Raw genomic sequence first — 14,629 nt, 5'->3', positions numbered from 1 at the left:
CTCTCTGGACCCTCTCGTCATCAGGTTTGTAGTATTTTTGTTACAAAGACAGTTTTTTATGCATGCTTTTCTTCTGTGATCATTGTGAAGCACTAAAATTAGTGAATGACATTGAACCAGTGAAACACAAATTCAAACAAACTGTCATCTGGGAATCGAACACAGCACCTTCTGTTTGAGAGACTGCAACTTTAGCAGTACTCTATGAGATCACTATAGCATTTTTTTTTTCAAAATGCTATAGCATGCCTTTTTTTCACTTTTTGGAATTTTTTAAAATGTCATTATTTCACTCTTTTTTCATGTAAATATGACAATAATGGGACCAACATGTTTCTCTCCAGAAGCTCTTGCCTTAGTATTAATTTTGCAGGATTTCATTTTTTTTTACTTTTTTTTTCGACATGCTATAGCATGACTTTTTTTTCATTTTTTCAAAAAAATGAAATCCTGCAGAAGTAATAGCAATGCAAGAGCTTGCGGAGAGAGACATTTTGATCACTTTATTGTCATATTTACATGAAAAAAGAGTGAAATAATGATACTTAAAAAAAATCAAAAAAAGTGAAAAAAAAGTCATGATATAGTATGTCAAAAAAAACTCTATATTGATCTCTATAGAGTACTGCTAAAGTTGCAGTCTTTTAAACAGAAGGTGCTGTGTTCGATTCCCAGTTGACAGTTTGTTTAAATTTGTGTTTCACGGTCCCTCTTGTTTCACTGGTTCAATGTCATTCACTAATGAGCTACATGGGGACTTTAGCACAGTGGTATCAGAGTTTGACCTGCAACCACAAGCTCGCCTGTTCAATACCCAGCTGTGGTTGTGAGTTCAATCCTCATAAGTGCTTCAAATTTTTAGGCCTGACATGCAATGACAAAGTCAAATATGCAAAGACAAGAGTTTCAGGTGTGAAACGGACTGATAGTGCAGTAATGAGTGCACTTGGAATCTGTCCTGTAACCAGAGTCTGTACATGTGGGTTCAAATCCCACTCATAGCCAAGTCTCCAGTGTTTTGTGTCATTTTGTAAAAAAAAAAATCAAATACTGCAGAAGTAATAGCAAGGCAAGAGCGTCCAGAGAGAGACATTTTGATCACATTATTGTCATATTTACATGAAAAAAGAGTGAAATAATGACATTTTAAAAAATCCAAAAAATTGAAAAAAAGTCATGCTATAGCATGTTGGAAAAAAAAGTCAAAAAAATGAAATCCTGCAACATTAATAGCTAGGCAAGAGCTTCAAGAGAGAGACATTTTGATCACATTATTGTCATATTTACATGAAAAAAGAGTGAAATAATGACATTTTAAAAAATCCAAAAAAAGTGAAAAAAAGGCATGCTATAGCATGTCGTAAAAAAAGTCCAAAAAATGAAATCCTGCAAAATTAATAGCAAGGCAAGAGCTTCCAGAGAGAGACATTTTGATCACATTATTGTCATATTTACATGAAAAAAGAGTGAAATAATGACATTTTAAAAAATCCAAAAAAAGTGAAAAAAAGGCATGCTATAGCATGTCGAAAAAAAGTCAAAAAAATGAAATCCTGCAAAATTAATAGCAAGGCAAGAGCTTCCAGAGAGAGACATTTTGATCCCATTATTGTTATATTTACATGAAAAAAGAGTGAAATAATGACATTTTAAAAAATCCAAAAAAGTGAAAAAAAAAGTCATGCTATAGCATGTCATAAAAAAAGTCAAAAAAATGAAATCCTGCAAAATTAATAGCAAGGCAAGAGCTTCAAGAGAGAGACATTTTGATCACATTATTGTCATATTTATATGAAAAAATAGTGAAATAATGACATTTTAAAAAATCCCAAAAAGTGAAAAAAAAAGTCATGCTATAGCATGTGGAAAAAAAAAGTCCAAAAAATGAAATCCTGCAAAATTAATAGCAAGACAAGAGCGTCCAGAGAGAGACATTTTGATCACATTATTGTCATATTTACATGAAAAAAGAGTGAAATAATGAAATTTTAAAAAATCCAAAAAAGTGAAAAAAAGTCATGCTATAGCATGTTGGAAAAAAAAAGTCAAAAAAATGAAATCCTGCAAAATTAATAGCAAGGCAAGAGCTTCAAGAGAGAGACATTTTGATCCCATTATTGTCATATTTACATGAAAAAAGAGTGAAATAATGACATTTTAAAAATCCAAAAAAGTGAGAAAAAAAAAGTCATGCTATAGCATGTCGGAAAAAAAGTCAAAAAAATGAAATCCTGCAAAATTAATAGCAAGGCAAGAGCGTCCAGAGAGAGACATTTTGATCCCATTATTGTCATATTTATATGAAAAAAGAGTGAAATAACGACATTTTAAAAATCCAAAAAATTGAAAAAAAAGTCATGCTATAGCATGTCGGAAAAAAAAGTCCAAAAAATGAAATCCTGCAAAATTAATAGCAAGACAAGAGCGTCCAGAGAGAGACATTTTGATCACATTATTGTCATATTTACATGAAAAAAGAGTGAAATAATGACATTTTAAAAAATCCCAAAAAGTGAAAAAAAAGTCATGCTATAGCATGTCGTAAAAAAAGTCCAAAAAATGAAATCCTGCAAAATTAATAGCAAGGCAAGAGCTTCCAGAGAGAGACATTTTGATCCCATTATTGTCATATTTACATGAAAAAAGAGTGAAATAATGACATTTTAAAAATCCAAAAAAGTGAGAAAAAAAAAGTCATGCTATAGCATGTCGTAAAAAAAGTCAAAAAAATGAAATCCTGCAAAATTAATAGCAAGGCAAGAGCGTCCAGAGAGAGACATTTTGATCCCATTATTGTCATATTTATATGAAAAAAGAGTGAAATAACGACATTTTAAAAATCCAAAAAATTGAAAAAAAAGTCATGCTATAGCATGTCGGAAAAAAAAGTCAAAAAAATGAAATCCTGCAAAATTAATAGCAAGGCAAGAGCGTCCAGAGAGAGACATTTTGATCCCATTATTGTCATATTTATATGAAAAAAGAGTGAAATAACGACATTTTAAAAATCCAAAAAAGTGAAAAAAAGTCATGCTATAGCATGTCGAAAAAAAAAGTCAAAAAAATGAAATCCTGCAAAATTAATAGCAAGGCAAGAGCGTCCAGAGAGAGACATTTTGATCCCATTATTGTCATATTTATATGAAAAAAGAGTGAAATAACGACATTTTAAAAATCCAAAAAAGTGAAAAAAAGTCATGCTATAGCATGTCGAAAAAAAAAGTCAAAAAAATGAAATCCTGCAAAATTAATAGCAAGGCAAGAGCGTCCAGAGAGAGACATTTTGATCACATTATTGTCATATTTACCTGAAAAAAGAGTGAAATAATGACATTTTAAAAAATCCAAAAAATTGAAAAAAAGTCATGCTATAGCATGTCGAAAAAAAAAGTCAAAAAAATGAAATCCTGCAAAATTAATAGCAAGGCAAGAGCTTCAAGAGAGAGACATTTTGATCACATTATTGTCATATTTACATGAAAAAAACAGTGAAATAATGACATTTTAAAAAATCCCAAAAAGTGAAAAAAAAGTCATGCTATAGCATGTCGTAAAAAAAGTCCAAAAAATGAAATCCTGCAAAATTAATAGCAAGGCAAGAGCTTCCAGAGAGAGACATTTTGATCACATTATTGTCATATTTACATGAAAAAAGAGTGAAATAATGACATTTTAAAAATCCAAAAAAGTGAGAAAAAAAAAGTCATGCTATAGCATGTCGGAAAAAAAAGTCAAAAAAATGAAATCCTGCAAAATTAATAGCAAGGCAAGAGCGTCCAGAGAGAGACATTTTGATCCCATTATTGTCATATTTATATGAAAAAAGAGTGAAATAACGACATTTTAAAAATCCAAAAAAGTGAAAAAAAGTCATGCTATAGCATGTCGAAAAAAAAAGTCAAAAAAATGAAATCCTGCAAAATTAATAGCAAGGCAAGAGCGTCCAGAGAGAGACATTTTGATCACATTATTGTCATATTTACCTGAAAAAAGAGTGAAATAATGACATTTTAAAAAATCCAAAAAATTGAAAAAAAGTCATGCTATAGCATGTCGAAAAAAAAAGTCAAAAAAATGAAATCCTGCAAAATTAATAGCAAGGCAAGAGCTTCAAGAGAGAGACATTTTGATCACATTATTGTCATATTTACATGAAAAAAACAGTGAAATAATGACATTTTAAAAAATCCCAAAAAGTGAAAAAAAAGTCATGCTATATAGCATGTCGTAAAAAAAGTCCAAAAAATGAAATCCTGCAAAATTAATAGCAAGGCAAGAGCTTCCAGAGAGAGACATTTTGATCACATTATTGTCATATTTACATGAAAAAAGAGTGAAATAATGACATTTTAAAAATCCAAAAAAGTGAGAAAAAAAAAGTCATGCTATAGCATGTCGGAAAAAAAAGTCAAAAAAATGAAATCCTGCAAAATTAATAGCAAGGCAAGAGCGTCCAGAGAGAGACATTTTGATCCCATTATTGTCATATTTATATGAAAAAAGAGTGAAATAACGACATTTTAAAAATCCAAAAAAGTGAAAAAAAGTCATGCTATAGCATGTCGAAAAAAAAAGTCAAAAAAATGAAATCCTGCAAAATTAATAGCAAGGCAAGAGCGTCCAGAGAGAGACATTTTGATCACATTATTGTCATATTTACCTGAAAAAAGAGTGAAATAATGACATTTTAAAAAATCCAAAAAATTGAAAAAAAGTCATGCTATAGCATGTCGAAAAAAAAAGTCAAAAAAATGAAATCCTGCAAAATTAATAGCAAGGCAAGAGCTTCAAGAGAGAGACATTTTGATCACATTATTGTCATATTTACATGAAAAAAACAGTGAAATAATGACATTTTAAAAAATCCCAAAAAGTGAAAAAAAAGTCATGCTATAGCATGTCGTAAAAAAAGTCCAAAAAATGAAATCCTGCAAAATTAATAGCAAGGCAAGAGCTTCCAGAGAGAGACATTTTGATCACATTATTGTCATATTTACATGAAAAAAGAGTGAAATAATGACATTTTAAAAATCCAAAAAAGTGAGAAAAAAAAAGTCATGCTATAGCATGTCGGAAAAAAAAGTCAAAAAAATGAAATCCTGCAAAATTAATAGCAAGGCAAGAGCGTCCAGAGAGAGACATTTTGATCCCATTATTGTCATATTTATATGAAAAAAGAGTGAAATAACGACATTTTAAAAATCCAAAAAAGTGAAAAAAAGTCATGCTATAGCATGTCGAAAAAAAAAGTCAAAAAAATGAAATCCTGCAAAATTAATAGCAAGGCAAGAGCGTCCAGAGAGAGACATTTTGATCACATTATTGTCATATTTACATGAAAAAAGAGTGAAATAATGACATTTTAAAAAATCCAAAAAATTGAAAAAAAGTCATGCTATAGCATGTTGGAAAAAAAAGTCAAAAAAATGAAATCCTGCAACATTAATAGCTAGGCAAGAGCTTCAAGAGAGAGACATTTTGATCACATTATTGTCATATTTACATGAAAAAAGAGTGAAATAATGACATTTTAAAAAATCCAAAAAAAGTGAAAAAAAGGCATGCTATAGCATGTCGTAAAAAAAGTCCAAAAAATGAAATCCTGCAAAATTAATAGCAAGGCAAGAGCTTCCAGAGAGAGACATTTTGATCACATTATTGTCATATTTACATGAAAAAAGAGTGAAATAATGACATTTTAAAAATCCAAAAAAGTGAGAAAAAAAAAGTCATGCTATAGCATGTCGGAAAAAAAAGTCAAAAAAATGAAATCCTGCAAAATTAATAGCAAGGCAAGAGCGTCCAGAGAGAGACATTTTGATCCCATTATTGTCATATTTATATGAAAAAAGAGTGAAATAACGACATTTTAAAAATCCAAAAAAGTGAAAAAAAGTCATGCTATAGCATGTCGAAAAAAAAAGTCAAAAAAATGAAATCCTGCAAAATTAATAGCAAGGCAAGAGCGTCCAGAGAGAGACATTTTGATCACATTATTGTCATATTTACCTGAAAAAAGAGTGAAATAATGACATTTTAAAAAATCCAAAAAATTGAAAAAAAGTCATGCTATAGCATGTCGAAAAAAAAAGTCAAAAAAATGAAATCCTGCAAAATTAATAGCAAGGCAAGAGCTTCAAGAGAGAGACATTTTGATCACATTATTGTCATATTTACATGAAAAAAACAGTGAAATAATGACATTTTAAAAAATCCCAAAAAGTGAAAAAAAAGTCATGCTATAGCATGTCGTAAAAAAAGTCCAAAAAATGAAATCCTGCAAAATTAATAGCAAGGCAAGAGCTTCCAGAGAGAGACATTTTGATCACATTATTGTCATATTTACATGAAAAAAGAGTGAAATAATGACATTTTAAAAATCCAAAAAAGTGAGAAAAAAAAAGTCATGCTATAGCATGTCGGAAAAAAAAGTCAAAAAAATGAAATCCTGCAAAATTAATAGCAAGGCAAGAGCGTCCAGAGAGAGACATTTTGATCCCATTATTGTCATATTTATATGAAAAAAGAGTGAAATAACGACATTTTAAAAATCCAAAAAAGTGAAAAAAAGTCATGCTATAGCATGTCGAAAAAAAAAGTCAAAAAAATGAAATCCTGCAAAATTAATAGCAAGGCAAGAGCGTCCAGAGAGAGACATTTTGATCACATTATTGTCATATTTACATGAAAAAAGAGTGAAATAATGACATTTTAAAAAATCCAAAAAATTGAAAAAAAGTCATGCTATAGCATGTTGGAAAAAAAAGTCAAAAAAATGAAATCCTGCAACATTAATAGCTAGGCAAGAGCTTCAAGAGAGAGACATTTTGATCACATTATTGTCATATTTACATGAAAAAAGAGTGAAATAATGACATTTTAAAAAATCCAAAAAAAGTGAAAAAAAGGCATGCTATAGCATGTCGTAAAAAAAGTCCAAAAAATGAAATCCTGCAAAATTAATAGCAAGGCAAGAGCGTCCAGAGAGAGACATTTTGATCCCATTATTGTCATATTTATATGAAAAAAGAGTGAAATAATGACATTTTAAAAAATCCAAAAAATTGAAAAAAAGTCATGCTATAGCATGTTGGAAAAAAAAGTCAAAAAAATGAAATCCTGCAACATTAATAGCTAGGCAAGAGCTTCAAGAGAGAGACATTTTGATCACATTATTGTCATATTTACATGAAAAAAGAGTGAAATAATGACATTTTAAAAAATCCAAAAAAAGTGAAAAAAAGGCATGCTATAGCATGTCGTAAAAAAAGTCAAAAAAATGAAATCCTGCAAAATTAATAGCAAGGCAAGAGCTTCCAGAGAGCTCAGCCGGTATTGAACCAGCAACCCGGGAGTTACAGGGCAAACGCTGATCAAGCTGTGCTATAGCCGCCCACCAGAACTCCACTTCTAATCTCTTTAAGTACCTACGAGTGAGATTTGAACCCAAGTAAGTTAGTACTTAACTTACGCCTCACCTGCCTACATCTTCCAAAATCTTGAAGCACTTATGAGGATTGAACTCACAACCACAGCTGGGTATTGAACATGCGACCTTGTGGTTGAAGGTCAACACTGATACCACTGTGCTAAAGTCCCCATGTAGCTCATTAGTGAATGACATTGAACCAGTGAAACAAGAGCGACCGTGAAATACAAATTTAAACAAACTGTCATCTGGGAATTGAACACAGGACCTTCTGTTTAAGAGACTGCAACTTTAACAGTACTCTATAGAGATCAGTATAGCATTTTTTCTTTTTTTTCAAAATGCTATAGCATGCCTTTTTTTCTCTCACTTTTTTGGATTTTTTAAAATGTCATTGTTTCACTCTTTTTTCATGTAAATATGACAATAATGGGATCAAAATGTCTCTCTCTGGAAGCTCTTGCATTGCTATTAGTTTTGCAGGATTTAATTTTTTTGACTTTTTTTTTCGACATGCTATAGCATGCCTTTTTTTTCACTTTTTCAAAAAAATGAAATACTACCAAACTAATAGCAAGGCAAGAGCTTCCGGAGAGAGACATTTTGATCCCATTATTGTCATATTTACATGAAAAAAGAGTGAAATAATGACAATAACGTGATCAAAATGTCTCTCTCCGGAAGCTCTTGCCTTAGTATTAATTTTGCAATATTTCATTTTTTTGACTTTTTTTTTCAACATGCTATAGCATGCCTTTTTTCACTTTTTCAAAAAAATGAAATACTTCAAAACTAATAGCAATGCAAGAGCTTCCAGAGAGAGACATTTTGATCCCATTATTGTCATATTTACATGAAAAAAGAGTGAAACAATGACATTTTAAAAAATCCAAAAAAGTGAGAGAACAAAAGGCATGCTATAGCATTTTGAAAAAAAAGAAAATAATGCTATACTGATCTCTATAGAGTACTGCTAAAGTTGCAGTCTCTAAAACAGAAGGTCCTGTGTTCGATTCCCAGATGACAGTTTGTTTCAATTTGTATTTCATGGTCCCTCGTTTCACTGGTTCAATGTCATTCACTAATGAGCTACATGGGGACTTTGCTCTAATACTTTAAAATATCCCAAAAAAGGGAAAAAAATACTCATGCCAGACAGGTTTTGCTCTCCTTGCTGTGCTGCCCGGTGCATTTCCTCCACTGTAGTGTCATGGCCGGCTCTAGGTCGGCTTGGAAAGGCTCGGGCTCAAGGTGGCACGTCGGCTCTGGTCGCGTGCTTTAGAGAGCGTGTGCTCTCTGAAACCCTGTTGCGCAAGTGAGGAACACACACACACACACACACGAGGCTCAGAAGCAATGGTCTCGACCAGCTGATTTAAAGCGTCTTTATTCAACGCAAACAATTCTCAATATGGATCTTTTGGATATTGTTCAATTTTAACTGAGAACTTTATTCAAGTTGTATCAAAACATTGCCGATATTATCCCAGTAAGATTTGTTGGTGTTTATACAGAACAAATTAACAAACTGGAACAGAAAGGAACACACTCACTCAGTTGTAGTGGTTCTGATTGTCACATGACCTGTAAACTTTAAAATCAACTTAGTGAACAGTAGAAAAAGGAAATTAACTCCTAAAGCTTGAAAGGCTTGAACAAAACAGCCTTGTGTTCCACGAGTTATCAGTACAACGTTTGCAACACCTTTCGTCAGGAACAAGGCAACTTTGGGTCCATGGTTGACATATTGCTGCAAACTTGAAATAAGGCACTTACAGTTTTTCAAAAGATTATTCAGCCATTTAAAAGTGATTTCTGCAAAGGCAGTGCATTAAAGGACGATAAATATTCAGCACACAAAATAAATAATGATCTATTTCAACTGTTTTTTCAGAGCAGTGATTTCCCAGCTCTCGCTCCGCTTGTAGGAAACAGCATAATGTGCATATATTTGGCCACAGTGAGGCTTCTTCAGGACTCCGCCTCTTCGCCTGCTGGGGTGGATCAGGCTTCCTATCAGCCCGTGTGCTACACCAGAGGCTGGGGGCAGTACGAGCCCAGGCACTTTCAGTCTTCTGGAGAGTCAGAGGCTCACAGGGCGGTCTCAAAGATAACCAGGTTACCGTCTGCCGTTTCTGCATGTCCATTGGGCGTGTTGGGATGGCTTCTGCTGTCGTACGCCTGAAGAGACATCGTTTACAAAGTGAGACTGGCCCCGAGATAGAAGCGTCTCACATCTTCAAACCTGTGTAAAAGGTGCCAGCTCACCCGTTTAGCTGCCTCGAGCAGCGCTGCTGCCTCCTTCTTGCCGGTCTGCTGCACCATTTTGTAGAAGATCCCGTCTGGATCTTGCAGCAGGGTGTAGGGCTCATCGTAGGCATGAATTCTCCCTGCATCCAGAACCTGCAGACAAAACCACGTGTGAGCATTGCTGAAAAGTCATTTGTTGGTATACCTTCATTCGGTGAGACGCCTACCTTTTGTCTATTTGGTAAAACAACTGCAACTTTACTTTGATTTGAGAAATGTGCCATTTAGATTCAGGTTTGTGATTGGCCAGTTCAGAACAGTTCACCTAGAGGCAAGTTAAGTGACAGCTGCTGCAATGTAGACACCTGGCTCCCAACGCAAGGGAATTTAATTAAAGGAGCTCACTGCCGCCAGTGTTGGCAGTGAGCTTTGGGATTACTGTGGTAAAGTCTACAGATGACTCACTCGTAAGGTGGAGCCAGAACGGTCAGATTAAAGTCTCAACACTATATCAAACCAACCTCCACGGTTGGATGTGTACCTTTGTGTCAGATGTACGTTGGGCTTAAAAGCTTAAATTAGCTGTCAAGAGTAAGCAAACACAAATCTTGTATTGCTGTCGTCAGTGCCAAAGATTCGAGCTTCCATCATGAACACGTGTCTAAACAGACTCATTATGTATCAGACTGTTTGATTTGAACTATGTCGACCTCATGCAAACATCTGGACTAAAAAAACATGAACAAATACTCTTCCCTGAAGACCACGAGGAAGAGGCCTCACCAGTATCCTGTCGCTGTCTACGATGGTGTTGAGACGATGAGCGATCGTGAGCACGGTGCACTCGCTGAACTTGTCCCGTATGGTTTTCTGGATCAGCTCGTCCGTCCTGCAGAGAGAACGACAAGTACAATGAGGAAAGTCTTTGATGACAGTCATCTGAACGGTGACTGCATTCTTTGCTCTACATCGACCGCCAGTGGGGGGCGCCGTCTCAGCAGTACCTGGGGTCCACGTTGGCCGTGGCCTCGTCGATCACCAGGATGCGGTTCTTCCTCAGGATGGCTCTGGCCAGACACACCAGCTGCCTCTGGCCCACGCTGAAGTTGGAGCCCGACTCGGCCAGAACCGTCTCCAACTTCCCCGGCAGCTCCTCCACCGCAGACTTGAGCTGCACCTGAGGGCCACGGAGGAGAGTTTGCCCGACGCGCTCCACAACCAGAGCTGGAAACACGACTCCAGTGAGCCGAGTGGACGCTTACCCCCTCGAGAGCCCTCCACAGGTCTTCATCGCTGTGCTGGCTGAAAGGGTCCAAGTTCTTCCTCATGGAGCCTGTAAACAGCACCGGGTCCTGGAGAACAGAGGAACCACCGGGTTAGACTCGGCACGCGCTGGATGTTTGTTTACACTCTGAAATACACATTGTACATCTAGATTGTTGTGGTGAGAGTTGCAAAACGAGGTGAGCGACGTTCACCTGAGGGATGATGGACATCTTCTGGCGCAGGTCGTGGAGGCCGATCTCAGAGGTCAGAACGCCGTCGATGTAGATCTTCCCCTGAGGCTCCGCCAGGCGGAACAGAGCCGAGACCAGAGAGCTTTTCCCAGCACCTGTTCGACCCACGATGCCAACCTGACCCAGGAAAAAAAAAAAGAGTCCAGTTTAGTAGAACAGCCGAGCGTCAACATGGCGTCCTCTGGAGACAAAAAGAGATGTCCAACCTTGTCTCTGGACCGGAACATTGCCGTCATGTTTTGCAGGACCACTGGTCCATCGGCGCTGTAGGAGAAGCTGACCCGGTCAAAGGTCACCTGGCCTTTGTTGGGCCAATCGGGAGGAGGGCGCTTCTGGGTTTCCCAGGGTGCTTCACTCTCCAGCTCAGTGTACTCCACCACTCTCTCCACTGACGTCATCTGAAGACCATAACAATGTATCACAACCAGTGGTTCTCAAATCCTTTGTCATGTGCCACCGCCCCAACAAAATGGTCCAGGCAGAATTTTCATTGAAATCAGTTTTTGTGCCCTCACTTTGTTAGAACACCACAAATAAAAGGTGCAATACCCTGGGAAGAAAAAAAGTGAAAATGATTTTACAGTTTAATTGCCTGCTTTCCTCTACAAATCTTTACAATGTGATTCTGTTTGAAGAGGCAAACACAGAACCCGTTAACGGCGTGACCAACATTTACACCAAAGTACAGGATGTATTATTAATGACTTACTTTTATGTCCGTGTGCTTTTTTGCTATATGAAGTGCTCAATGAAGGTTTTCTGCACCCCACCTGTGACCTTGATTCTCACTTGTAATTCCACTGAATCAAGCCACTGAAAGAGTTGCCAAGTACTAAAGTCTGCAGGAAGCACAGAGCGTCCCAGGCGGTGTGAACGTGAGGAACATAATGTCCATTGTCGTGTTGGTGTACGTCATTCCAGATGTGTTTATACACACACATACACACACACACACACACGTTGTAAACACAGTCAAAGAGAAAAAGAGTACGTTACCATGTTCTCCACCTCGGCACTCTGCCTGACCCCCCACTGGAACATCCCCATCAGCGTGACGGAGTAGGTCAGCGCCAGACCAACGGAGCCGGCGTCCAGCTCTAACAGAAACAGGGTTTAGTTCACAATCTTTCCAAAAAAACAATGACGCATTTCAACATTCGGGACGTGTTAAGTCGTTGTTAAATGTTTGGTCACAAGTCCTCCTTACGGTTTCTGAGCAGCAGGCAGCCAAAGGTGGTGATGGTAACAAAGATGGAGCACATGCCGTCAAGGCGGAGGGCGAACCAGCGAGAGGTGGTCAGGTACAGGAACCAGGCCGCTGTTCAGGAACAGGAAGACGTCATCAACACCGGACTGACATCGACCATCTTTAAATATGAGTTAGAGTCGTGAGGAGAACCTGAGTGCAGGTCCTGATGGGCGTCAAACTCTTTCTGGAACCTCTCCTCCGCTCCAAAGGCTCGGATCGTCCACAGGCCCTGGAGAGACGAGGACAGGTGGGAGAACACCGGACTCCGAGCTGCAGGGACGATGAAGCAAGAATCAACGGCTCCGCTCGACAGCTCGGTCGGAGTTTACGTCCGTGACTTTTTCCGAAATGTAAATGTAAGCGAAAACAACACGCACGCTAGTTCGCGGGGCACTCACTGGTGGACTCGAGGCGTTTGATGTTTCTGGACGTCTGCAGGAAGTAGCGACGCACGTAGATGAAGAAGAGGAGGAGGGGCAGAACTGGAATGAGGATCCAGGGGATCACGGACACCGACACAGCGACGACGCCGATAATCTGCAGGAACACCTGCTCGGAGAGAAAACAGCTGCTGACTGATGCTCCTGCTGTATTTAAGGTACAAACATGCAGAACCCTGCGACGACCTCTCGCTGCCACAACTTCCATTCAATCAAAACCAGTTCATTCTGTCTGCACGTATAATATCGCTATTGTGGATTATTTGTCTCTTGCTGCTTTAATCCTGCAATTTCCCAACTGCAGGACTAACAAAGGATTATTTTACCTTAAACATGGCGGGCTGCAAAGAAAGATGTCAGCTACACGAGTGCGTCTCAAAACTTTGATTCAGACGTGACCGGACATGTGTGGAAAGAGCAACGACGCGAGAGAGCGTGTTAAAGAATGATATGAAAATAATCTCTGCATCAGTGTTGGATTTTAACACTTATTTATTTGGGAGACAAGCTCTCATCACTTTCATCTTCTATCAGAAGGAAAGACAGGAGCAGGAAGTCCTTATTCAACAGCTATCTGCTCACATGTGTACACTCACCCATGATAGTCAGCGCCATAAAAGAGTTACTGTAAGTCAGATAAAAGCTTGATAAGATGAGACACATGCAATATTTTTACATGAAGCATCTACAACTTCCACACAACCCAGTAGCAGCTAGCGAAGAGCCGAGAGGATCTTCTGAAGCGCTTCATTCATTCTCACCTGAATGAAGTCCACGAAGGTCCACGGCATGTTGGAGTCCAGCTGGCCGATGTCCTTTGAGAACCGGTTCAAGACTCGTCCTGAGAGGAGAGAACATAGAGAACGTCATGCTGAGGGATTATTAACTGAAGTCATTCTGTTTTGTTTCTTGTGTAAACACATTCACACTGAATGTACTTCTGAAATGAAGTACATAATCAGCATCAGCGGCGTTTTTAAATCAGTCCAGAGGGCTCCACCATGTCTGAGATGCATCTTAACAAATCCCTTGACGTTGTCAAGGGTCAACTTTTCCGAAATCCCTGATACCAATCGTCAATAGAAGAAATATCTTTAGAAATCAAGAATTTAAGAGACTCAGGTCATTCTCACATTTAGCTTTTGCTTTATATTAATGTGGATAATCTCCTGTTTGGAGCCAGCAAAGCTTTTTGATGACGTGATTTCCCCTCACAATTTCATAATCCAAGGGTTCCAACAACCCGTGACCAATCTTTAATCCAATTTCAGAGCTGTATTTCTTATTTGACCTTCATACAACCAAATCTCATGACGACCAAACAGGAGCAACAGGAGGAAAGTCGTTACAAACAATCTCAGTTAAAAAAATATCACACGTACAAAACAAACTGTGACCCCGGAGAAGCAAACTCAGAAGCAGCTGCAGGGATCCGAGTCGTTATAGAGTGATTGACGGAGGGTGTGGAGTTGCATCTTCTTCCACAACTCATTCAAGAGGTTTGAACTCACCAATCGGGTTGATGTCAAAGAAGCGCACGTGTGTGCCGAGTATGGAGTTGAACATGCGGTCGTGCAGACACTGAGCGGCCTTCACCAGCACGTGGAACAGGGAAATATTCCTGATGAAGCCGAAGACGATGGTCGCAACAGTCAAACCTGTAGAGACAAGCCAGCAGAGTGCTCTCTTCACGCCTCTGTGCATTGTGGGCGGTTTCACAGTACAATGCGTGCTGTAGTGTCAG

The 14,629-nt window shown here is 37.6% G+C and overlaps 1 protein-coding gene across 12 annotated transcripts in view; it reads right to left on the bottom strand.

Moving 5' to 3' along the window:
* Positions 1-8,800: 8,800 nt before the first annotated feature.
* The window catches only part of LOC137794009 (ATP-binding cassette sub-family C member 4-like), a 29,681-nt gene continuing 23,852 nt past the window's right edge, over positions 8,801-14,629 (bottom strand). For 11 of the 12 annotated variants that reach the window (XM_068590542.1, XM_068590543.1, XM_068590540.1 and 8 more), the window contains 13 exons: positions 14,397-14,543; positions 13,647-13,726; positions 12,844-12,994; positions 12,596-12,715; positions 12,404-12,514; positions 12,193-12,293; positions 11,403-11,594; positions 11,158-11,313; positions 10,942-11,031; positions 10,684-10,856; positions 10,463-10,568; positions 9,698-9,832; positions 8,801-9,610 (listed from right to left, as the gene is read on the bottom strand). In XM_068590542.1, the coding sequence (XP_068446643.1) occupies positions 9,521-9,610; positions 9,698-9,832; positions 10,463-10,568; positions 10,684-10,856; positions 10,942-11,031; positions 11,158-11,313; positions 11,403-11,594; positions 12,193-12,293; positions 12,404-12,514; positions 12,596-12,715; positions 12,844-12,994; positions 13,647-13,726; positions 14,397-14,543 (1,652 nt within the window). In that variant the 3' untranslated portion in view covers positions 8,801-9,520. Of the gene's footprint in view, positions 9,611-9,697; positions 9,833-10,462; positions 10,569-10,683; positions 10,857-10,941; positions 11,032-11,157; positions 11,314-11,402; positions 11,595-12,192; positions 12,294-12,403; positions 12,515-12,595; positions 12,716-12,822; positions 12,995-13,646; positions 13,727-14,396; positions 14,544-14,629 lie in introns of those variants that run through there. The other variant, XR_011078274.1, reaches the window with a different exon arrangement.

The sequence above is a fragment of the Clinocottus analis genome, unplaced genomic scaffold (assembly GCF_023055335.1).
Source record: "Clinocottus analis isolate CAN_PGR_092001 unplaced genomic scaffold, fCliAna1.0.p SCAF_24, whole genome shotgun sequence".
Lineage (NCBI taxonomy): Eukaryota > Metazoa > Chordata > Actinopteri > Perciformes > Cottidae > Clinocottus > Clinocottus analis.
Note: the sequence above shows the minus strand (reverse complement) of the source record. Positions and strands in the feature narration are given on the sequence as shown.